The following is a 26,152-nucleotide window of genomic DNA, read 5'->3' as shown; positions in this document are numbered from 1 at the left end:
TTCGTTTTATACTGTGATAGTGCCAAGTCCCATCCTAGGCTTTGGTCATCTTTTCAGCCACCTCAGTTTCAGAGTCAGCAAGAATGTGGAATTAGAGAATGGTGGGGATGGAGGTTGGGGGAGAAAGAGGCAGTGCTGGCCCCATCAGTATTGTTGAAATGGTCAGTAGCCCTGAGAATGTGACTGTGAGTAACTCTGGCCAAGGGTGGAACTGCCCTTACAGAAGTCCCTGTTGCTTAGGAGGGAACTGGTGCTGTTTGTGTGCTTCCAAGAAGAGGGGAGGAACAGAGAGGCCTGAGCCCCTGGAAGCTCTGTCTTGTGACCTAGCACCAAAGGAGGCCATCTCTTGGCTTACTGGGCAGGGATCACAAGATGCTTTCAGGCACAATTTTATGAAATCATATTCTTTTATATTAGGGTTGACACTCAAGCATGTTTCCCACTGTCTGTTGGGCTACTCTGATGGATAGCCCTGATTCTGGTCTGGGAAGCTGTTGCAGTAACAGCCTTCTCTAACTCATTTCTGGCCCCCTTGAAAACTGACTGAAAAGACTGAAAACCCCCCCATAAGAGTGGTTTTAAAAGTTTTGAAGATAGTGGAAAAACCCTGGAAAGTATTTGGAATAAGGCGTAATTATAAATATGCCACAGAAAAAATAGACTGTTTTGGGTCGTGCCTATCCCCTTACTTAAAAAAAAAAAAAAAAATCTCAGCAGGTTGCCAGGCACTCATTAGTAGCCAAAGAAATTGTGGTTTTGAGCTGTTCACCGTTTCTAGAAACTTCATAAAGTTAATTTTGGAAGGAACAGGGTGGAGACCAAGGAAGGAAGCATGCTCTTTTATGGTGTTTCTAGCAAAGATAAAGTATTTGCCTCTCGCGCAAAGCAATCCAGCAGGGCCTCAGAGCCCAGCTCCACTCAGCTCTGTGAGGTGACCGCCAATGTCAGGTGGCTGGCAGGGGACGTGGAGGACACAGGGACAGAGGGCATGATCAATTGCAGGATGTGATGCGCAGCTCCTATCTCATCCTTCTGCTTTTTCCTCTTGCATTCAAGCCGACAGATAGCCCAGAGCTCCTAGTGTACATGTAACCACTGCTAAGTACCAGCCTCTCCATTCTAACTGGTTTTCCTTGGAATTCCATCTTCATATGTACAAACTTCTGAGCTTAAGTCTTCCTTTAGTGGCCTTCACTCTTCATTAACAGTTCGTTTTGTCATTTGGCTCTTTTTTCTTTTTACTTCAGAAAACATTCTTTGCATTCATTTATTTAAAAACTTATCCTGTTTTTGGTTTCTGGGATAAAAAACCAAAACCAAAACCAAAAAACCACTCTGAAAGGGTATGGAGCCCTCTTCGCATTCTCTGCTCCAAGGATCGGGAGAGCAGTTATACCAGTCATGCAAAATGGATTTACATTTGAGTTGGGTGTTATTCTGTAACATTGTCCCACAGCATAACTACTCACTAATGAAATTTTGTAACAATTAACATATACTACCTCACGACAGGTGAGGGGTGGCATAGAAGAACTTTGGGGGTATGGAAAATCCATCCTGAGAATAAATTAGATGCACAAGCCCTGGTCATAAACCTGCTACTAACTGGTGTGTGACCTGTCTTACCCAGTCACACATCCCTCTCCCTTTCCTGGGTGATCTCTAAAGACGTCAATAGTTCTGACCCCTAGGGATCAGTGCATAATCACCTGTGGGTATTTGAAAATTATACCAAGGGGTGACATGTTCCCTTTTCCTCACAGAGTGAAGGCTGCACAGACTGAGTTAGGACAGCAGATCCTGGCCGACTTTGAAGAAGCATTTCCTTCCCAGGGTACCAAGGTACTGTTCTGCGTTTTCCCTCCAGTCTTTAGATATCATCACCATTCTTGCCAAATTCCTACTCACTACAGTTGCCATTCGTCTATCATTCCAAAAGTGTCTGCTGGGAGCTGCAAGTCCGTTTGCTATTGAATACAAGTTTGGGGTAACGAGACCATCCTTGATTTTAAATATCCCCAGGCAACATCAGTTCCTCATTTGTGTTCTTCCAGCATCAAAACTGAGGGTTTGTTTTGGTTTAAGTTAGTACATATATGTCAAACCTTGTATGTTGTCTACTCTATAAATTCCTCTTTTCTTATAGCTGTGTTTTAAAAAAAAAAATCTTGAAGCCGCAGTGTTTTTTAGGATTGTTATGTAACTTATTGGTTTTGGTTTGGTGAAAAGACAACTGGGAGGGGCATCCATGGGCTTATGTAACTCTCCGAGTGACACGGTTAGGAGCCTCACTTTTAATGATCATAATCCTGTTCTTTGGAATTAATGCCCTTTAGCTCTCACTGGTAACAGAGCTATTTGTGTTGTGTCTGCAAAGCCCACAGTACTTCACTTATGAGCTATTGGTTACACTTCTCATGTAACAAGCTTTCCCTCACTTGGCTGTCACTGTGCTTGGGTAACTGCGTTTAGCTCTATCCTTCAAACTGTAGCAGATGTCATCTTAATGCTTTGCATGTGTCGGGGCGGGAAGAGCCCATACAAGCTTTTTTTCCTCTATTATTTGAGCTATTTCAAGAGACAGAATCGTTCAAGGCAGAAATGTCCTGAAGCACGCAGGGGTAAGGAGCCTTCCGTGCTGAACTTGGTGGGTGGAGAGAGGGGACATACATTAATTTACTGAGCCAAGGAATGTTTCCTGGATCTGCTCTATAATTCAATAACTGGAAATATCTTCATCATTTTTTGTGTGTGCTTCATAAAAGAAACTTAGGAAGTAGATGGGTGTGGTTGGCCCAGCTTTTGTAGATTACTTTCTATAGGAAACCTGCTCCTGATTTTAATGCCTTCATATTTTATGGCTGTCTGTTAGTAATCAGGTATTTATTTATAAAGCACTTCTCTTTGAGAACCTCATATTCCTTAGTCATCTGATATAACCGCAGGGAGGGAGTAGATGTTGGAAAGCCATTATTCCTGTTTACTACAGGAGGAAAGTGAAGGTCAGGGAAATAAAAAGGATTGTGGGGCTATTCACTAATTGTGAGTACTGGACTCCTCTCAGGCCCCAGACAGCTTTGCTAGACTCTGCTGCCCTTTCAAGAAAGATGAATAAAGCCCATCTTTATTATTTAGAAGAAACTAACCATGACCTACTTTGTATCTTTTTTCCCAGATCCCACCAGGCAGATGAAGTTAAATGGTTTTCTTTAACAGCATGCCTCCCATTTCTCTGGCTCAGTGACTTCATGTTTTTTTCTTCCTGTCTTTTTCTTTTTATTTTTTGAGTTTTCTTTTGTCCTTTTTAAAATCTATGGACTTTTCTTAAAGGTCTTGTGTTACTATTCCTATTTCACAAATGGAAATCAAGATTTTTTTAAAAAAATTATCCAAGGTAACCTGGTAAATTGTCTGTAAATGAAAAAATCTGAACCCACAAACCCATAGGTTTTAGCTTCTGTGACTTCACTGTCAGATCAAACCCTGTCATCCAGAGGCAAGAGTTGAGTAGTTAGTGTATTCAGCGGATGACATAACAGCCACTCAGCGTGGAACAAGTCAGCATTTTAACAATTTAGGTCTCAGGCAGTTTATGTCATGATTTGAAGCACTTGAACCTCAGTTGAGATGGATAGAATTGGAAAGAATTGATAAAAAAATTAAAATAAGGATTTGGAAGAACCTTATTCATCATCTAGTTAAAGTCTATTATTTTTCAGATGAGGTTGGATAACTGTGCCAAAGCTACGTGGCTTTCTAGCCAAGGGTAGATTCCAAGTGTTCTTTTTGCTATAGTCCGCTCAGCCAACCACATTCATTCAGTGATTTACTATAAAGAAAGTTAAAGCAAGACTGACTTGCCTTTGGTAATAACAAAGGCCATCCCATCGTGATGTATCAGTACAGCCCCTGATAACCTTCCACTGGTCTTTTCAGGCTTGGGCTGATATCACAATATTTTACCTTTGGCTGTCTGTCTGAGTGGTTGACTGTCAGTGAAACAAGTCTGGTGTTTTGGAACCTGGTTTTAGGTTTTAAAGGCTACCACACTGTTTGACACAAATACAGCGCTTTGAGGACAGGAATCCCAGAGGTTGAAATCAGGGAAAAATGGCACAGGTGGAGAGAGACTGGTGTCATTCTGGCTTGTAGGCCTCTTCGACAAAGTCTTCTGACATCATAGGCTGGTGTCATTCTGGCTTTTTAGGTCTCTTTCAGTTTTGGTATTCAGAAAGTAAAATTTCCTTTGATCATTGCTGGCCCTGTTTTCTAAAATGTCTCATTGCTGATTCACAGGGTAGTTTTTATGTTGGCTACTGTGAGATGAGCTTAATGATTCCTTCATGGAGGAATGATTCCTTCATGACGTATCCATCCACAGTAGAAAGAATGAGTGTCAAGGGAGTAGGAGTGATGCTAACAATAAGAGAGAAACAAGAAGCAGCAGCTGTCAGAGGCCATGCGATTTAAAGGTTGTTTCTGGCTTTTGAACTGGTGCATGTTGTTTGTTTTACTAGAGGCCAGGAGGACCCAGCAATGTCCTGCGAGATGCATGTCTGGTTGCTAATATTTTGGACCCCAGAATCAAACAGGAAATCATCAAAAAGTTTATTAAGCAGCATCTGTCAGAGTATCTAGTACTTTTTCAAGAAAACCAAGATGTAAGTATTGACCAAATGGGATCAGATATAACATTTGAATTTTATTGAAAAATGAATGCTGTCAAACCTACTGATTTATACTTTATTTAGTATTACTGACTTATACTGACTTATAGTGTTGATTGTTGAACGATGACTCCTAGGGACTGACTTTATAGTTCAGTGGTTCTTAACCATTTTGAGGTCACTGATCCTTTGGAGAAATTAATGAAAGCTACAGATCCTCTCCCCAGAAAAATGCACCTATGCATAAAACTTTGCGTAGTTTTTGGAAATATACAGACCCCTGGAGCCCAATCATGGACCCCAGGTTAACACTTCTGGATCAAGTAAAAAAGGTAGCTTAAATTCTTTAAAACCTGAAGAAATACAGAGGTTGGTTGTCTTTGTCTTGGGTCTGTGTTTTTACTTGTTTCCTTAAACTGTTAATGCTACTTCTAAGCACTGAGCTGATTTTTGTTCCCTGCCTTCATGAGGTTGCCTGGCTGGACAAAATCGACAGACGCTATGCCTGGATAAAACGCCAGCTTGTGGACTACGAGGAGAAATATGGCCGTATGTTTCCACGTGAGTGGTACATGACAGAGAGGATTGCGGTGGAATTTTGCCACGTGACAAGGTAGAGTCCAGCTCCCCGCTGGTTCTGGTGTTAATTGAAATTTCAAAATCAATCCCTCTTCACACCCCACCCCCCAGTCTCTAGTGGTTCCATGTTGTCCTGTGGATGGAATATCACTTCCAGATTCCGCCAAATTGTTGATACCACCTACCACTACCCTCCTGCTATAACCCCACCCTCTGCTGCCCCCTTTGCTCCAGAACCTTCCTTTTTTTGTACCTCTTGCCTCAGACAGCCTGCCCTCTCTACTTCACCAGCTCAAAACTCATCTACCAGACTTACCCACAGTGATTCATCGCCCCCACATTTCCCCCACATCTGTATCACATATATCAGTGGGCTGTGTATATATCCATCATCACTTTGATTTTCTGACTTACTGGATAGATAGCTCCATAGAGACAGGGGTAGTATCTACTTTAATAACATAGTAGACACTGAGGAAATATTTGTTGAATGAATTTCCCACCCCTAATACAGTGTTTATAGTCTCTGGATAGCTATTAAATAATAATATTGGCATCTGAGTGTTCTAAGCATTTTAAAGACCTTCTCTCATTCATCCTCTCTACAGTATCCATGAGTGTAGCCCAGGGCCATAGAGTCCCTTATATTGAAAAATGAAAGCCCAAGAAGGTAGATCAGTGTATCTACAATAAAGCTAGAGTCAAACATTTATATTCTTTATTTGCAACTATACTACAACAGTGTTGGGAACTCGTTCTTATTGTATATTCCCTTATAATAGTACACAATTAACGCCTAACTCCAGGTTAATAAGAGGCGAAAAAAAAGGCCCATAATGTAAGCATAACTCAGCCACCTTAACATGATCCATGGTGGTCTTCTTTCTTAAAATCACAGAAATACAAATTCCGTGCTTTAAATGCATTCTGGGAAAAAATTGAGTTAAGGGACATTGACTTTCTTTAATAGACTTTATTTTTGAGAGCAGTTTTAGGTTCTTAGCAAAACTGAGCAGAAGGTATCCCTTCCCCTACACATGCATAGTTTCCCCCATTATCAGCACCTTCCACCAGAGTAATGTATTTGTTACAGTCAATGAACCTATACTGACACATCATTATCACCCAAAGCCCATAGTTTACTTTAGGATTCATTCTTGGTGTTGTACACTCTGTGTGGCTATTTTGTTGTTGTTGTTTAATATTTTTTTTTGAGATGGGGAGGTCTTGCTGTGTTGCCCAGGCTGGACTCAAACTCCTCGCCCCAAGCAACCCTCCTGCCTCTGCCTCCCAAGTAGCTGGGACTGCAGGCATGTGCCACTGTGCCTGGCTCCATTCTATGTGGCTCCTGTTTTAAGAAACACATATGCTATCACAGATTTACATAACCTTTTAGTATTGATTGAAAGTTAGTTGTTGTCATCTTCTAAATCCTGATTAGGAAAGAAAGAGTGAAGTCCTTCAGAAACTATTAACTAATTCCCTTTAGCCTACAGTTCAGCAGACTTGCAAACTAATTCTATGAGGGAAAAAAAATGAAGCCTACAAGAAACTAGAAGTACACTCAAGCCAACAAGTCTCTGTGAGCGTCAGTACCTGCCATTGTTGTCTCAGCTAATGGCAGTGTTGCTGCCAAGCTTTTATTGTTAGAATTTTGGCTAAAATCCTACAGATATATCATTCTCAAATAAACTCGGAAGCTCTTTGATTTTGTCATATATTTGTATGGGAAGATGATGAAAGCTTAGTCCTTACTAGGCACTCACATTTCTCTGTTACCTAACAACTTACATTCTGAAACACAACACTTGAGTGAGTTGCACATAAGTTTTACAGGCAGGGACCACCTAAGCATGTATGTGTCAGTCTTCACATGGGAATTCCCATCTCTCACATGTATTTCCAGGGTTCCTGAGCTCTCATTGAAGAGATGGTTATTGAGCTCTCTGGAAGAGGGAGGGCTTTGTAATTCCATAATTAATGACTTGTGCAATTATATATGATATATACATTTTAATAAAATAGTAAATGCGTCATATATATTATTAGCAAATTATTGAAAAGTTTAAAGATATAAACCTAGTAGTAACCATATAAACAAATTAGCATCCATCCATAATCCTTGATTTTTTTGACTGGTAGATAATTTCACCTTAAAATTCTTATTTAGAATATATATTTCTATTCCCCAGGTGTTAGACTAAGCAGGTAACAGACAACAGGATTTGAAATGACCACAGACATTTATGTGTGTGTGTGAATATAAGTTAAAGCCATTTACTTTGTCTTTTCCTGAATGAATGGTCATTTTGACAATATTCTTATCTGTTTATTTTGAAGGACAGAACTTGCAAAGATTATGCGTACCAGAGCTAAGGAAATTGAGGTGAAATTGCTTCTTTTTGCTATTCAGAGAACAACTAACTTTGAGGGGTTTCTTGCAAAACGCTTCTCCGGCTGTACCCTGACAGATGGAACCCTGGTAAGACATTTCTGCGGGAGGCTGGAACGTGAAATTGATGGGTTGGGTCATTGGGCTTCACCCCAGTGTTTCACTGTGTGGCGATTCTGTCCATGGGCTTAAGTGTGTAATCCCCTGTTCAGTGATTTCTCTGAGTTAACGTGAAAGTGATACAGACTACTTGGTGTGGCTTTACTGTTTGTCTGTTACACAGTACTTCATGTTCTGAGAATGTTCTATCATCATTTTATCTAAGTATTGATCCCGTGTTACAGACTAGTCATTTTGTGAGTCATAGAGGCCTCACTTATTTGGTCATAAATACATTATTACTTTGTCAGTTATCAAATTTTATTACATTTCAGATGTCTTTTTACTTTAGGGTTTGCCTTTTAACATTTCTGGAGAGCAAACTAGGTCAGTGTGTCTCTGTCAACCTCAAAGGTAGATAAACAGGTCTGGGGACTGTACACCTCTACTGGAAAGGTGGAGTATAGTATTACTGGTTAAAAACATTTCATCTCTGTGGAGTCAAAGACCCCAGGTCTGGCTGGGCACAGTGGCATGCACCTTGTAGTCGCAGCTACTTGGGAGGCTGAGGTGGGAGGATCGCTTGAGTCCAAGAGTTTGAATCCAGCATGGGCAACATAGCAAGACCTCATCTCTTAAAAAAAAAAAGGACCAGGTGCAAAATGTCTTTCTGAAAACCTCTTTTGGGAGCCCCAGGATCCTGCTAACACATCACTGTGCTTTCTTCAGATTTCCTATCTATGGAGAAACCAAATTTCTATGTTTCGTGGTAATTTCTGTTTACATCGTTACATACACACAGGCTTTGAGCTCCTCAAATGCAGGAATCGCAGCTGACTCATCTCTGTCCCCTAGTCATGCAAAGAATATACAGAACTCATGCCAGCAGGAATGGAAAGCGAAAGAAGAAAGGAGAAAGGGAAGAAGAAATCAAAGTTTAGAGACTCATACCTCTTGAATTTTCTTTAAAACTGCATTTTTTTTTAAAACTGCTGGTAACAATAGAGAAGCAGTGTGATTTACTAGCAAAATCCTTGGGCCAGCCATCAAGAGAGACTTGTGGTCTGGTACTGACTCTGCTGTAACTTAGTGAATTGTCCTGTCTGTTAAACGAGAAGAATAGACTACCATCTAATAACAGAGTACGGGGGGAATAAACAAGACATAAAACCCAGAAGCCATAAAGAAAAGTACTGAAAGGTTTGGCAACATAAAAAGAACAAAATTCTGTTTGGAAAAAGAAACCATAAACATAATTAAGGGATTAAAAAATAGTTTAAGCTCTGTAAGACAAATAATGTCTAGCACATAAAAAGGAAATTGTTAAAAATCAATTAGAAAGAGATAAGTAAGCCATTAGAGGAATGAGTACAGGGTCAAAAAGACAACTCACTGAAGAATTTAGTTGGCTAATAAATATGGGAAAAAAAACAGCACAGGATACTATATTTCCTACATCAGATTGGCAAAAAAATTTACAAGACTAACAATAGAGGATTTTAGTGCTAATATACAAATTGGTATAACCTTTGTGGAGAATAAATTGTCATTATCTGTCAGAAATTTAAATGTGCATGTCCTGCGAGGCAATAATTTGACATCTAAACAAGAAGTTTACAAAAAAATGTATACGTGTCGAGGAAGATGTACAAAGGAAGAGGTGAACTACAGCCTTAAAAACAAAAAATTGGGATATTTCTATAATGTTCATCATTGAAGAATGGTTAAATAAATCAAGGTATGTCTATACTGTGGAATACTTTATAGCAATTTAAAAGTAGTGAAATGGGGGATATTTTAGATGTGCTAACGTGGGGAAAAAACCTCTCAGATACATTGTTAAGTGCAAAATGTGAGTTACAGCCCAGCACATATGGTATGATTCTATTTATGTAAAAAGCAAAAGGCATGTTTATGTATGTAAATGTGTAACTAAAAGGTCTGGAAATGATAACAGTGGATGTCTCTGGGGAAGGAAGTTGGAATGAGAATAGGTGGAGAAGCAGAGAAATTTTTTTTTCCTTTTACTCTGGTATTCTTCTTAGAAATTATCTTATACAAATACATTTATGTTTTTTTTGTGTACTTTAACAAAGTTATTTTTCAGTTGTTTTAAAATGAGGGAGAAGGGCCAAATCAGTGATTTCCAAACTCTCTCTTCTAACAAAATCTAATGTGGAATCCAAACACAATATATTGCTAACCTTTTCTGAGCATCCATTGGGTGTCCCACGCTGTGCTAGGTGGGTGTACCTGCAGGCAGTCACTTGGCTTCATTAACCTACCATAGGAGGTAGGTCCTATGCCTATTGTGACCTGAGGCCACAGAGCTAATATGTAAAAACATAAAAACTTCACTACTCTGATTGAAGCAGGGAGTCAGGGTAGGAGTTGGACCTGGAGTCCCGCTCACTTATTCACCCCTCACCTCTGCTGCCTTCTCTGGCTCCCATCTTTCTGGCCCTAAGATCCTGGGACTTCAGTGGAATCCCCTCTGTGCCCCACAAGACCTGCCTCAGAGTAGGTGAATGGGGCTAGTCCCTCAGGGCACTGGGCTGCAGAGTGGTGGCGGCAGCAGCTCAGTTTTAAGGCAAGACAGCAAAGCCCTGTCTGCTCAGGCTCACTTATGACTTTATTCAAATAAAATTCAACTGGAACCATAAAACACTTTGCATACTTGGCAAACAAAAAAATATACTCCTCTCCTTGCTAACTTATGTTCAAAATTGATTTCGTTTTAGTAACAAGGGGAAAAAAATAGGCCACAAAATGGATGAAAATTCCTTTAAAGAAAATGCAAGTCAGAAAAGGAAATAGTGAAGAGAAATGCCATTGAAGGGAGCGTGCATCTCTCCTGAGAACTGTATGGTTGGCTTCAGCACCCCCTGATTTCCTCGTGCGGGCTCTCCTCTCTGCCCTCCCCAAGCCATGCTTCTGGCCTGGTTTCCAGCAGAGACATGTACAGCACTGGGCTCAGCCCTACAGAGTCTGCTTGGGGACATGAAGGTTTAAGCTTTGAGCACAGACCCCACCCTGGGAGTAGCCCCTGAATTCCCATAGCTTCTTGCTGGGCGCTGTCAGTAAAACATAGGCCAGTCTCTCTGAGGCAATCATCTGGCTGACCAGATGAGAAATAGGTCTCAATGAAGGATGCTTGAATAGCATTAATGCCAGACACCTGTTCTGAGCTATTTTTCACCTCCTTTGGCTGGACCCTACTTCCTGATGACTTTTGTTTTACATTCAGGGAGCTACAGGATCACAGGAGAACAAATGGCCCTGTTGAATCTGATGATAGAGTAGCCAATAAACTTAGGTCTGTTTAGAACACACTGAAATTCTCACCTGTCCAAGGAAATCCCTTACAGGTCAGAAGTGCTAGGGTCACGAGGACAGGGAAAGACCCCTCTGGACAAGCTGAGGCTGCTGAGCAGGGTAACCATGTAGAGACCATGAAAAACTGGCAGGAGCTCTGCTTAGGTTTGCAAAAATAATGCATTTTGTAGAAAAAAGGTATAGGACTGTCAATGCAGTAGTGGACAACTGTCTGCCACCTTCGGTCCCAGGGAGGACAGGGCTGGATGTGCTTGTTTCTCAGGGCAAGACCCCTCTCTGCCTTAACTCAGCCAGGGCCAGGCTCTTGGAATGGAGCCGTTTCATCTCCAGGCAGATACTGTGCTCTGTGGTGGTGGTCAGTGGTCAGCTAGGAGCACTTGAACCTTTTTCCCCAGTCCCTTCGTTTTTGGTCTTCCATGTTTGAAATTTTCTGGCAGAACTGGTTTGCAAATCACCCTTGCAGCTGTTCAGTTGTTACTTTTCTCTCTTACCATGTTTGCAGAGAGTTTCAGATAGTAAATCCTTGGCCAGAAAATCCTGCTGAATACCATGAGCTGTTGATTCACCCCTCTAGTTGGTCAACTGTCTTCTCTGCAGGTTTCTCCAAATCATTCAACTTCGCCATTCAATTAAAATTCACCCTCTTCCTGGGACCATTCTTTGTCCCAGTTATCATGACCCAGCAACCATTCTACATTCCAAGTCCTGACAATGGCTGTCCAACAGCCTTCAAGGATTCTCCCTTAAAGATGCATTTCTAGAACGGGAACAGAACTGCTGTGGTCACTTCAACTAGGCAGGCCAGGTCTGGAAGAATCGGTTCACTACAGCTCTGCTTCAGGGAGATGTGAAGGTTCTCACTATAGGTGATGTTTACACTGAGCCTGGTCCCTGCCGTCACCCTACTCTGGGCCAAGTGGTCATTCATCACCTTTCTTCTGCAACCTTGAGTGTCAGGGACCCTGGTGAATTAGTCATGGGTACTGACTCTTATCCCAACTCAAAGTACTGGGAAGAGTCTGGGCTGGGTCAGGCCAGGGGTCCCAGTTGGCCTGACCTACCTGAAGGCTTGCTGCTCCCCAGCCCTTGCTACCTCCCATGCTGCCTTGCTTCCAGGATATGCTTTTTTGGAAATCTTTTTTTTAGCTGCCATTTTGTTTCATAGTATCAAATATAAACTATGAAATGAACCAAGGTATATCTTGATACCCTTTAATATATGCTATATTTCACAGAAAGTTAGTGCATTCCTTGGAAAAGTACCATAGAGCAAGTAAGAAGTCAGCCAGGGAGCCAAGCTGGCCAGAGATCCTGCCTTGCTGCCCCTCCCCAGGCCACACCCCTCACCTCTCTGCCCCTGCCACCCCTTCCCTGCATCATTCAGAACCTTTGAAGTCCTTGGACTGTTGGACAGTGAAACAATGAGGGCAAGCTTGAGAGTGTGACTCTCTCACCAGAAAGACCTACCCCAGGCCGGGCCCGGTGGCTCACGCCTGTAATCCTAGCCCTCTGGGAGGCCGAGGCGGGTGAATCGCTCGAGGTCAGGAGTTTGAGACCAGCCAGAGTGAGTCTCAAAAAAAAAGACCTACCCCAGCTCAGCTTCTCCTATGTAATCAATGGATGCATCGTCTTTTGTTCTTTTTTGAGAGATGCAACTTTGATATCTGAGGGAACTTTAGACTGAAAGTGAGAGATGCGACTTTGACATCTGGGGGAACTTTCGACTGAAAGAGCCTTAAGGACAGGGCTTGTTTTGTTTCTACTGTACCAGCTCTAACAAGTCATATGATGGCCTGTGCTGTAACTGTGACTTGTGGAAGTGAGCTGCCAGTACTTCTTCCAGTTGCCTTAAGTTCTGACCCTTTAGGATGGATTCAAGTTAGTCTGTAAATTAAGATGCCTTGAAATTAAAAGAAAATATCTGGATGTGATTTAAGTATACCCATATGCATTATTAGTGACTCGATGATTAGATTCAAGGTGAACAAATCATATTCAGCTTTCTGCTGATAGCAGAGTAGATGGGGTTAGGTTTTGTAACAGCCTCATTGATTGGGAGGTTTTTCTTTTTAATAACATAAAAAAAGTTCCCATTTCATGCAGCTGGGTTTCCCTTCCTCTTGGCCATTGCATAAGTTGCCTTTCTAGATAGAATTGTCCTTTGTCTTACAGGGGTCATTTTAATATACATGTATACTTGCCCAGTTTTTAAAATTATGTTACAAATATAGAAGTTATAGGTGTAATTTTCAACCACGCAGTTTAAGCCTAAGAGTGCTTGCAAAAGGCTTGCTATTTACGAAAGCCCCCACACAGAGCGTCTTGTCCTACACTTCTGTCTTCCAGCAAGTTGACACCTGCATTGGGGAAATCGTGCAAGAGGAAGGCGGGCAGGGCTTCCCAGTTCTGCCCAGTTCTGCCTTGAACAAGGAAATAGCTTTGCCTTGTCTCATGCACTCCCTTCAGTGTGGGAAAATAACTTATAAATGTTTTATTGATGCCAAAGGAATGTATTCTTCCATTTGAATAACATCAAATTCATTAGATTAACTTTTGTTTATTTCTGAGAAGAGAGTGACACACGATCAGTTTAGAAAATTTGGAAATTATAGGCAAGAAAAAAAAAGTCATCTGAATCAGAGATGAGGCTTTTGGTGTGTTCTTTCTCTACATTTTATACAGTTGAAATTGTACTTTTTAAATACATTTTTTTCCTCTGCTTATTTTATTTTTTAAATTGAGATATAATTCATATAACAAAATTTCACATGAAACTTGTCATTTAAAGTATACAATTCAGTGGCTCTTAGTACATTCACAAGGTTATTCTACTATTCCAACTGTCCAGTTCCAGAGCATTTCTATCACCTCAAAAAGAAATATCCCCTTTGCAGTCAATTTCAATTCCCTCTTTCTCCCAGCCCTGGTCAACTACTTTTTGTCTTTATGGATGCCTATTCTGGAAATTTCACACAAATGGAAATCATACAATATGTAGTTTCTTGTGCCTGACTTCTTTCACTGTAGACAGTGTTTTCAAGGCTCACCTATGTTGTAGCATGTATCAGTACTTCATGTTTTAAGGCTGAATAATATTCCATTGTGTGGATATACTACATATTGTTTGTTCCTCAGTTGGTGGACATTTGGGTTGTTTTCACTGTTATGAATAATGCTGTGAATATTCCTGTACAAGTTTTTGTATGAACATGTTTTCTGTTCTCATGAGAGTATACCTAGAAGTTGAACTGCTGGCTCATATGGTAACCCTACATTGAACTTTTTGAGGAACTGCAAACCATTTTCTAAGCAACCACAGTATTTTATATTTCCACCAGCAATGTAAAAGAGTTCCAGTTTTTCTGCATTCTTGCCAACACTTGTTATTATCCTTTTTTTTTCTTAATTATAGCCATCCTCATGGGTATAAAGTAGTATCTCATCGTGGCTTTGATTTGCTTTTTCCTAATGATACTTTTCATGTGCTTCTGGACCATTAGTATATCTTTTTTTTTTTTTTGAGACATAGTCTTGCTCTGCCATTGGGCTAGAGTGCCGTGATGTCAGCCTAGCTTATAGCAACCTCAAACTCCCAGACTCAAGCAATCCTCCTGCCTCAGCCTCCTGAGTAGCTGGGACTACCGGCACACTCCACTATACTCGGCTAATTTTTTCTATTTTTAGTAGAGACGGGGTCTCACTCTTGCCCGGGGTGGTCTTGAACCCCGGATCTCAGGCAATCCTCCCGCCTTGGCCTCCCAGAGTGCTAGGATTGCAAGCATGAGGCACCATGCCCAGCCAGTATCTCTTCTTTAGAGAAATGTCTATTCTTTTGCCCATTTTTTAATTGGGTTATTTATCTTTTTCTTGGTGAGTTGTAGGGGTTCTTTATATATTCTATATATCGTATCATATACCAGATCTGTGATTTGGAAATATTTTCCCTCATTCTGTGGATTGTTTTCACTCACTTGAATAGTGTCTTTTGACATACACAAAATTTCAATTTTTTTTGAGACAGAATCTCATTCTGTTTCCTGGGCTAGAATGCTGAGGTGTCATCCTAGCTCACAGCAACCTCAAACTCCTGGGCTCAAGCAATCCTCCTGCCTCAGCCTCCCGAGTAGCTGGGACTACAGGCATGTGCCACCATGCCCGGCTAATTTTTTCTATATATTTTTAGTTGTCCAGCTAATTTCTTTTTATTTTTTTAGTAGAGACGGGGCTCTCGCTCTTGTTCAGGCTGATCTTGAACTCCTGAGCTCAAACGATCCACCCACCTTGGCCTCCCAGAGTGCTAGGATTATAGCCACCGTGCCCGGCCAAGATTTCAATTTTGATGAAGTTTATCTTATTTTTTTTGTTCTTGCTTGTATTTTCGTGTCATATACAAGAAACTGTTGTCTAATCCAAGGCTACTAAGATTTACCTATGTTTCCTCTTAGGAGTGTTACAGTTTTAGCTCTTACATTTAGATCTTTGATCCATTTGAGTTAATCTTTTATATGATGATATATGTATAATTTTATATCCTTCTTTCCTTCATATATCTTAAGTGCTTTCCAATCCTTGCATAATATTTCCTTATATAGATATTCCATGATTTCCCTAAACACTCTTTTCTTGTTAGACCTTAGTCTTTTTTTGTTTTTAAGAGACCAGGTCCAGCTCTGTCACCCAGGCTGAAGTGCAGTGGCACAATCATAGCCTTGAACTCCTGGGCTCAAGTAATCCTCCTGCCTCAGCCTCTCAAGTAGCTGGGACTACAGGCATGCACTACCATGCCTGGCCCAGCTAAATTTTTTTTCATTCTTTCCTATTATACATATATGTGTGTGTGTGTGAGTGTATATATATATATATATATATATGTATATGTATGTATATATATGTATATGTATATGTATGTATATATATACATATATATATATATATATATATTTTTTTTTTTTAAGAGAGAGGCTCTCACTATTTCCCACTATGTTCCTTAGGCTGGTCTTTAACTCCTGGGCTCAAGCAATCCTCCCACCTGAGCCTCCCTATTTGCTAGGATTATAGGTGTGAGCCACTGCGCCCAGCTCTTCGCTTTTATAAATAAGGGTATGTGAACAATTTTTGTTTACAAATGTCCACATACTAGTGGAATTATAGGATCAAAGGTAGGAGCATTTTCAAGTTTCAGATAGCCTCTGTTTTAAACTGCTTTCTGGATTCTCACTGGTTCTTATGAATACAGCTTGATTTCTCCTAGCACTGAGTCTTATATTAGTCATGATTTATTAAGCTTCAGAAGAGGTAGTCAGTCTTTGTTTTAGTGTATCTCACAGTGTTAATGCACTGATTCCAAATGTAAAGGGGTAACTCTACCAAATAAAAAAGACAAACCAATCTGATTTTTTTTTACATTACAAGTTTCTACTCCTAGGTATATACCCAAGAGAATTGAAAACATATGTTCACATAAAAACTTCATACACAAATGTTCATAGCAGCATTATTCACAATAGCCAAAAGCTAGAAACACCCCAAGTATCCATTAATGGACAAATGGATAAACAAAATATGGTATATCCATACAATAGAATATTTTTTAAGCATAAAAATAAATGAAGTACTGACATGTATTACAACATGGAGAAACCTTGAAAACACTATGCTATGTGGAAGAAGCCAGATGCAAAAAGTCGCACATTATATGATTCCATTGATATAAAATGTCCAAAACAGACAAATTCACAGAGACAGAAAGGATTAGGAAGTGAAAAATTGGGAAGTGACAGCTAATGGGTATAGGTTTCTTTTTGGGGTGAAAAATATTCTGAAATTAGATATTGGCGAGGGTTGCACAGCCTTGTGAATATACTAAAAATCACTGAATTATAAATGACTTTAAAATGGTGAATTTTATGTTATATGGATTACATTGCTATTTAAAAATATTAAGGGCTTTAGAAAATACTGTATGAGTTATTTATAAATCACCTTCACTCTTCAGGTAAATATCCTATCTACCTCCCAAAAAAAGCAAAACATGTTTGTTAAAAACTCAAACAGGGCCGGGCGCGGTGGCTCACGCCTGTAATCCTAGCTCTGGGAGGCCGAGGCGGGTGGATCGCTCGAGGTCAGGAGTTCGAGACCAGCCTGAGCAAGAGCGAGACCCCGTCTCTACTAAAAATAGAAAGAAATTATCTGGCCAACTAAAAATATATATACAAAAAAATTAGCCGGGCATGGTGGTTCATGCCTGTAGTCCCAGCTACTCGGGAGGCTGAGGCAGTAGGATCGCTTAAGCCCAGGAGTTTGAGGTTGCTGTGAGCTAGGCTGATGCCACGGCACTCACTCTAGCCCGGGTAACAAAGTGAGACTCTGTCTCAAAAAAAAAAAAAAAAAAAACTCAAACAGAATAAAATGTTTTAAAAGGAAGATTTCTTCTTTCTCAACTACTCCAAATCCCCAGAGGTATCCACTGTTTAAGAGTTTGGGGTATGTTTTTGAGACTCCCCTGCAAGTATGCATGCACACATATAAACAGGCTTTTTGTTTTGTTTACAGACAATAGAAAATGTTGCTCATGTTTCTAAAAGGAATTTTATTGCGGGCTTCTCATCTGATCAGCATTTATTCACAAATAGTTTTCAAGCTTCCTCTTTGTGCAGGGCCTTAGAAAAAGATGAGAAATTGAATAAGACAGGTGCTTATGGTCTAGTGGGAGAAAGAAACCTATACATAACTGTCACAATATAAGACATGAACGTGGTGGTAGCAAGAGAGTGGTCCCAGTAATAGTAAATACCAGGTGTATGTGGCCCTGTGCTTACAATCTTGACTATCAGCTAAAGCCCCCAGGCCGTCTCTTAAGGACAAATTAGGAATTGGGCTGGAGTAAAGCATTTATGGAATGGGAAATGCAGAACTTTCATCTCATAACTGAAAGCTTTCTCCTCCAGGGAAAGGAAAAACAGTTAGTCTTAAATTTCAGAGTTCCCTCTTTGATAATTTGACATGTCCAGCTAGGGCCTCAAAAAGGGAGTTGTGCAGGCAGACGCATATGGATGTGCTGCTGACTGCAGCCAGACTTGCCCTTCCTAACAGTAAATTAGGCAGCTTGGTTGTCATGTGGCCCTTTTTGGTTTGGAGGTGCTGGAATTCCCATGTGATTTAATCAGTAGGAATTCACTTGCTGTGTGAAGAATTTTGCCTTCCTGTGTGGACTTGAAATCAACTGTCATCATAGCAAAAAAAATGAATTATTTTAAAATTGGAAAGTCATTCACTTCTTGGCAAATTTTTGGTTTTATTTAGCAGCCCCAGAGTTCATGGAATGTATGTCATTTGAGTTACTACAAATCTAAACCCAAACTTGTAATTCTCTATGGTCTACAACAGCTGCAAAGCAGGACTGAGAGGTGTGATCTGGTTGGCTGTGACAACAGGGCTCTTGCACAGAAGGCCGCATTGTGCCAGTGATTGCCCTCTGCAAAGACCTGTTCTTTTATCACAGCAAATTAATCTGAGCAGTAATATAGCCCTCTAAGTAGCAGGAGTCTATATCCACACCTCAGGTTTCGTAACATAACATTTACCATCAGGCTGGTGGGTGGTATGTGCAGTACTGTGAGCTCTTTGTTGTAGACTAGGGAAGAAGGGAGCAGCCCAGCGTGCCTTTGCACTTGTCAGCTGATGGGCCCCTTGCTTTCATTTCCTGGAGAAATCCCGAAGAGACAAAATAGTAGGGATAGGATCTCACTTGTGATTAAAAGGAATTCTTTTTATAAGACCTTTAGCCTTGTGCTCCCACTTCTTTCCCTTCTGAGAGTTTCTTCATTAAGAGAAACACAACAGTTCTGCCTAGTTTAGTTGCTCACCCTGTTAAATACTACTGAAATCTTCACTTACTGAGCTTTTTCCCTGTGTGCCAGACAGTGTGTTAAGCCACTTTATATGTACAGCCATGTGTTGCTTAGTGACAGGATATATTCTGAGAAGGGCATCGTTAGGTAATCATGAGATGTTCTTATCAACCCTGGTAGACTTAGATGAGGAACATTTAGCCCAAAAATTCAAATCCTGTTTCTATAGCTGAACAATTTTGACCAAAGCTTTTAACTTCAGTTAACTTGCTTTCGACATCTACAAAGGACCAAAAGACAGAATCACAGTGACTCAGTTCAACAGCATGATCTTGAAACCCACTATTAAGCCAGTGGAATCAGGAATCTAATGCTATTGGCTAATTTTTTTTATTATTGAAGATTAAGCTTGGTAGTTTCCCTTTCTTACTATTGCCCTCTCCCTAAGATACCAACAACCCTTAAAAAAGACAACTAAAGCTTAGAAATACTGCTTTCTAAAAATAAGTAAGTTTATAGAGATTTTTTCTCATATCAGACGAAGAAGCCAAAGTTCAGAGTGTGCAAATTTGAAATGTTTGCTTGGTTGTTAGACCATGTTGTTTCTCACTAGGATATCACAAAAATCATCATCTTATTAATGATTACCTTGAGCTAATGCAGTCATCACAAGGCTTTCTCATACACTGAGGCTGTGTCTATCTACATAAGTAGCATCCAAGAGTATTGGCCAAGAATTAAGTAGTGGAAATGAGTGTAAGCAGAATTGTCTTAAAGCCAAAACCAGACATAGGTGTGGTTTTTCTTTTTTGTGTTTGTTTTGTCTTTTGTTTGTATAATATCTTCAGGTGATGTTCTGGCACTCAGCGAAGGACACTGCTGTCCTTCTGCTGTCCCTCTTGGCTTAGACATTAGCTCAGGTTGCTCCACTAGTATTGGTTAAAATGTCACAAGTACGTTTAGAAGCTGCCTCTCTACTTAGCTGCTTGCCCCCAGAGAGCCATCCCTTGCCCCATCCCCTCATTCCCAGCAGCAACCAATCCCTTTTATCCTGCTTGTCCACTTGGCTTCCTTTCTGCTAAAATTCCCAACTCCTGGTCATGAATAACATCTCTGGGTCAAAATCGTAAAACATTCCAAAGAGTTGTCTCGATTCTGTAGTTGTACTGGAATTAACAGCATCAGTGACCATCATATGTCTCATGTGCTTCTTCCAGGTTTTCACACCCTTTATCACATTTCATCCTTCAGATAGTCCTATGACTGTATCCCCATTCAGCAGACACAGCCTCTGTGGCTCAGAGAAGCTAGATGGTTTGGCCAGGGCAGCACCACTGGAGCTAAAACCCATGTCTCCTGCCTCCAGCTTTCCCACTAGCCTGTGGTCCCACTCCGTGATCTGTCTTGAAACAGCAGTCGTATTTAGGAGCAGGGAAGTAATTTTTCTCAAGGAGATTTCTACATTCTTTGTTGTAATGGGACTTATTTGGGAAGAGACTTCTGTCTATAATCTAGAACACATGAGATCAACTTTGTAGTTTGTTCTAGAATTCAAACCCATCTGGCATTTGGATTCATTTGTATTTATTGAGGCCCTACCAGATGCCAGACACCAGAGATAGGATGGGAAATAAGATAGCTACGATCCCTGCCATCAGAGTCTAAAGGGGAAAAGACAAATGGGCAGTTGTACTATTTTATTTTATTTTATTCTATTCTATTTCATTTCTTTTTTTTTTTTTTTTTTGAGACACAGTCTCGCTCTGTTGCCTGGGCTAGAGTATATTGACATCATCATGCTCACTGTACCTTCAAACCCTGAGGCTCAAGCAATCTTCCTGCCTCAGCCTCCTGAGTAGCTGTGACTGCAGGTGTGCCACCATACCCAGCTAATGTTTGTATTTTTTGTCGAGATGGCGTCTGACCAGCTCAGGCTGGTCTTGAACTTCTAGCCTCAAGTGATCCTCCCACCTTGGCCTCCCAAAATGCTAGGATTACAGGCATGAGCCATTGTGCCTGACCCAATTGGAATATTTTAATAAATACCTGAGTAGGAGACTTATAGCATATGGCAGGGACATCTAGCCCAAACTTGACAGATGGGGAAGGTTTTCCAGCAGAAGGGGCTTCTAATTTGAGATCTGCAAGATGAGTGAGAGTTTAGCCAGATTAGAATTGGGGCGGCATGGGCAATAGATTTCAGAAAGGTAGAAAAGCATTGTGAAGGCCTGGAGGTAAGAATGTGGTCCGTGTTGCCTCAATTCTTGTGTGTTAGATCGGATTTCATGACTTAGCTGTTGAGGAGACTTGGAAAAAGCAGAAGATCAATGGGGAAGGCTATTGAATATGCTCAAAAAAAGTACTTCTTTCTCACGTCTACTAAACAGAAAAAACTCGAGTCTCCACCCGCATCTACCAATCCCTTCCTGGAAGATGAGCCGGCATCAGAGGTGGAAGAGCTGGCAACGGAGAAAGGAGATTTGGATCAAGTGAGTCTGGTTTGCATTGCCACGGGTAACCTGCCTACTGTCTGCTTCTGCAGATGGGTCCACTTGCTCCAGATACGATCCTCTGGCCATTGACACATTCCGAGGTGACAGCTTTGGTGGTATTTAGAGAAGGGCTTTCTCTGCAAGTGCATTGAGAGAACTGAGTGAAAGGGCAGCCCTCCCTGCCCCACATCTCTGCTCCTGAAGAGCCTCCCCACCAAGACTTAGCAGCCACACAGCTTGATTAGCCCATGCGGTAGGGCCAGCAGAATTCTGCTCTGCCTCATTTATCATCTCCCAAACTTGTCAGCTTAGCTTTCGGTCGTACTCTCATCTGACACTGTGATGATGTGAGAGGCTGAAAGATCCCGGGGAAGCTTGCAGCACCGTCCTCTAGCCGAGGCCGCCACACCGTGTAAACTGATCACTTGAGGTCTGGAAGCCATTGGGGGAGGCCTGGAAATAACAAGGTGACCAATGGCGTATTTGGAGAGTGACTTTTCAGAGCACACTAGCACTTTAATTTCCTTTGGATTTTTCTGTCCAACTCTAAATTTCCTCTCCCTTCATCCTACAGAATGGTGTTTTTGTTTCACTGCCATTTTATGGCAAGAGTGGTTAGAGCCATAAATCAGGACTTTTCCTTTCTGGATTAGTGATTCTTCTTTTTAATTTTCTACACTTGGCTGCTAGAGGATTATTTCATGGTGTTATTTTGCTCCAGACACCCACCAAAAGGGAGGCTGGCTGGGAAGACAGCTCTGGGAAACACGGAGCCACACATTCCGCAGCTAGGCCTGCATTCCCCGCGTGGTGAGGGTAGGTGTGCACACCTGGCAGGAGCTGAGAGAGCAGGATTTCCAGGAGCGGTTCGGAAGTGATGCAGTAAAATGTGTCTGGTCCGTTGATTAAATGACGGTAATAAAAATGGATACCTTACATTTTTATAGCACTTTGCAATTTAAAAGTCTTTTACATGCTTTATTTCATTTTGTCTTCACGATGCCTGCCTCTCGTTTTGTAGGTGATGAAACTGCAGCTCAGAGAGGTTAAGGGATTGGCCCACAGTCGCGTAGTTTGGAAGTGAAGGAGCTAAGACTGAAAGCCAGGTCTAACAGTCAGAACTAGAATTCCTTTCCCAGTGCTCTTTTTTTTAATACCTTCACATCTCATTAAAGAGTGGAGGACATAGAAATGAATCTCAGGAATAGAAGTGAACGAACAAAACTGAGAGGATATCCCAGAGATGTATAGGATTAGCTGTAGTTGACTTAAAGCCATCATGTTATTGGCTAGCATGGGAGAAAACAAAAGATTTCCTCTAACTAAATAAATGCAACTCCCACATTTTGGGACTGAGAACTCAGTATAAAAAGGAGTCCTGGCTGGCGAACTCATTCTTCTGGTGTGCCCTCCACCCACACGGGGTCACCGGCACCCTCTGAGCCTGCTTTGTGCAGTGGTACCATTGGCAGGGCCCTCAGATCTCCCCAGTGCTAGTGGCTGCTGTTGTCATGCCCAGAACCCTGCAGTTGAACACTCAGATGCTTTTAGTGCTGCCACGAAAAGTTATCCCCTTAACTAGTAATCTCTGGATGTTATTATACTGAATTATGAAAGAGAGGCCTATCATGTTATACCTATGGAATCAGTTTTGCCAGGTAAAATATGATTTTTCTTTCTCTTGGAACTTCTTGCTCATCCTGGAAGCTTGAAGTTGTAATTGTAAGGACCGAGACCTGCTCATTGTAAGAACACAGAACACTGACATCCTGTAAATACATGGGGTAAAGCAGAGTCATGTGGTGGTGAAAATGCTAGACTCCGGTCTGCCATTAACTAACCATGTGACCCTAAATAGGGTATTTACTCTCTCTAGACTCCCTTGGTTTCTTTATCTGTAGAGAGGGCTAATGGTTTCCAAACTGTGTTCCTTGGTATCCCCTCACATGTTGCTGTGGGGAGTTGGGAGGAGACCAGGGACCCAGGTCCGTGCAATCAAAGCAGTTCTGTCTTGAGTCACCTTGTATTGTGGACTTTCTTTTGAATGGAGGGTTTTATGTCTGTTTAAAAAAAAAATCTAAACTAAATTCATACCCCCAGGACTAGATGAGCCACCCACAATTTCATGGGCTCTTACTCACTAGTAGTAAAACTTATGCAGCAGTGACTAATGCCTCCTCAGATGCCATCCCTGACCTCCCACTGCCTCGCTGGCACTTGTATTGCCTGTGGCCGATTAGGCGGGAGCACCAGGATCTCCCTCTTCCCAGCAGCCTGGTGGCCCCTGGAGCTGGGTGCGCAGGAACAGAGGAGCCCTGTGGGGTGTTGGGGAGGAACTCCACGGATGTCAGTGGCAAACTCAGCCAGAGGTGGTTGCAGCGAAGGCCCCTACGGGTCACCTGGGTTATCCACCCAACTACGGTGCTGCAATCAGTAGGCAGTCGGCCCTCCAGGTAAGGGTCACTCCCTGCTCACTGCTGCAGTTTACGCCTGGCTGTTGAAAAGGGAGCGTGGACTTGAAAAGAGGTATTTAGTTCACAAGAGGGCCTGAACAATCAGTTGCCAAGATACTCCCAATGTTAAAAAAATGACATCTGAAAGGGGACTGAGAAAAGTAGAAAAGAAAGAGGGAAAAGAAATAAGGAATTTCTGATTTAAAAATGTACCCTTCTGGTGATCCGAGCAGTTAGATTTAATCTGTTTACATTGGATAGTAATAAAAGGAAATGGGACCAGCTGCAGACCTCCTTACTGTGACAACAGTAACCTTTTATTAGTCCATCAAACTGCAGGAGGAAATAGCTTAAACATCTGCAGCTTTTGGGCAGAATTCACACACTCAGAAATCCAGCCTGAATGCTACTGCTAAATGACTTAGTATAGTTTTTAAGCTGAGAATCAACCCTTTGGGGATCTGGATAGTGCAAAGGGAGACACCAGTTTGAGCTGAAATTCCAGCACCTACTATCTAAACATGAGCACATTCATAAAGCAGGCAGAGGCGGGAGGCAGCCCTGCCAGGGGAAAAAAGAAAAAGGAAACTTGAGCAAACCCTCCCATTGTTCCCCTCTTGCTTCAACTCACACTGAAAACAGCACAAGAGGACCTGGGTGCCATGGTGACAGAGTCCAGTGTCCCTCCTCACTGCAGAAGTGCACCTTAGTGGGCAGAGGTGGGGTGGGATAACAGCACTGTTTGGTCAGGACCTGCGTCAGACTGATCGAGATGAGTTTGTGGAAATATCATGTAGCCATCTTCTTTTATCACTTAGAATCTGTATTTTATGCTTAATGAGCTCTTCAGACTTATACATAGACTTTTTTTAATCATATATCACTTTTGTACATAAAGGAAACTATAAGCAAAATAAGTAAAGATAGTCCTAAAACTTCTTCCCATGCAGGGCCCACTTCTTCTGAACCACATTTCCAAGTAACAGTCTGGGGACCAATGCTGGTCTAGTGTTCTAGTGGTCAAAGGCAAAAAATAAGGACCATATAGTCTTATCCGTCTGTTTATTTATCTATCTACCTGCAATAAAGTTACCAGCTATCCTTTCTTAGAAAGGACTGCCTTTATGCTGCTATTTTAGCCTTATAAAATTTGGAGGTATAAAATACTTTTTTAGGAACTTGTGGTAAGAATAGAATTCAGCAAAATAAAAAGTTGGCAAGCCTATGTTGGTTCCCCACCCTTCTTTTTCTTACATTTACTTATTGAGATTGTAGAATACTAAAGTCTAGGAACCATTGCAGGAAAATAATGCTATAATAGGAAGGAGTCTAGTTTAAGAAGTAGAAAGCTTCTGCACATGCTTCTGGGCAGGCTGTCAGAACCCTCCAAGTCTCCATTTGTTGAGTTATAAAATAGTAGTAATAATTGGATTATTGTGAGGAGTAGATGACATATTATTTGGTATCAAAGTGCTTGGCCTGTAACAATCAGTAAATGGAGGCTATCAAAATTAGATCGTGTGAAAGCACTTTATAAATTCTAAAGCACTATACAAATACGAGGTGCTATTATTAGCCAGGATTTAAATTTTTAAAACATCAGTCAGATGATGACTAGCTTCCAAATTGAAAACGCATGTGTTATCAAAGCAGCAGTAAATCTTTCACCACACAAAGCAAGTAAATGATGCTAACAAAGCTGGCTTCTTGTTCACAGACAGGGATGAATCATAGTGCGGGACATATTCCCACTTCAGTTACATTGAGTGCTCTCTTAGCTATAAGTTAAGAATGAACTTTGAAGTGATGTCTTCGTTGAAATCGCTTGGAAATTTGCAAAGATCGCTCAAGTATAGGGTTTCTTTTTTCTTTTCTTTTTCTTTGCAGCCAAAGAAGCCCAAAGCCCCAGACAATCCATTTCATGGCATTGTTTCCAAGTGTTTTGAGCCTCATCTCTACGTGTATATTGAGTCCCAGGACAAGTGAGTGACGAACATTTTGCTGTTTTCTGCCTACATTTCTTGTCCCTCTGGTCACAATTAGGTCTTAGGAAAGCACAACTCCTTCCAGAGGCTGAAGGGGGGACTTGACATGCCTGCGACCCTCCCTAGAAACTCATTATGGATATTTTTATATCTTTTGAATGTTATCATTTATTGTGTCTATAAATCTTAGAGGCCTGTATTTGATTCTAATAAGATCCCATGTGGGTACCAACATCCCTTCCCATGTGGGTGCTGAGCCCATGTTGAGCCCTGACATATGTCAGCCCACAAAGCTTTAC

The 26,152-nt window shown here is 41.3% G+C and overlaps 1 protein-coding gene across 1 annotated transcript in view; it reads left to right on the top strand.

Moving 5' to 3' along the window:
* VPS53 (VPS53 subunit of GARP complex) overlaps window positions 1-26,152 on the top strand; it is a 137,552-nt gene that overhangs the window by 51,768 nt on the left and 59,632 nt on the right. The window contains exons 8-13 of the mRNA XM_045526163.1: window positions 1,764-1,842; window positions 4,518-4,661; window positions 5,138-5,280; window positions 7,587-7,728; window positions 21,311-21,412; window positions 25,756-25,850. Of these exons, the coding sequence (XP_045382119.1) occupies window positions 1,764-1,842; window positions 4,518-4,661; window positions 5,138-5,280; window positions 7,587-7,728; window positions 21,311-21,412; window positions 25,756-25,850 (705 nt within the window). The remainder of the gene's footprint in view (window positions 1-1,763; window positions 1,843-4,517; window positions 4,662-5,137; window positions 5,281-7,586; window positions 7,729-21,310; window positions 21,413-25,755; window positions 25,851-26,152) is intronic.

This window comes from Lemur catta, chromosome 15, assembly GCF_020740605.2.
Source record: "Lemur catta isolate mLemCat1 chromosome 15, mLemCat1.pri, whole genome shotgun sequence".
NCBI classification, from domain to species: Eukaryota; Metazoa; Chordata; class Mammalia; order Primates; family Lemuridae; genus Lemur; species Lemur catta.
This window is presented reverse-complemented; position numbering and strand designations above follow the sequence as displayed.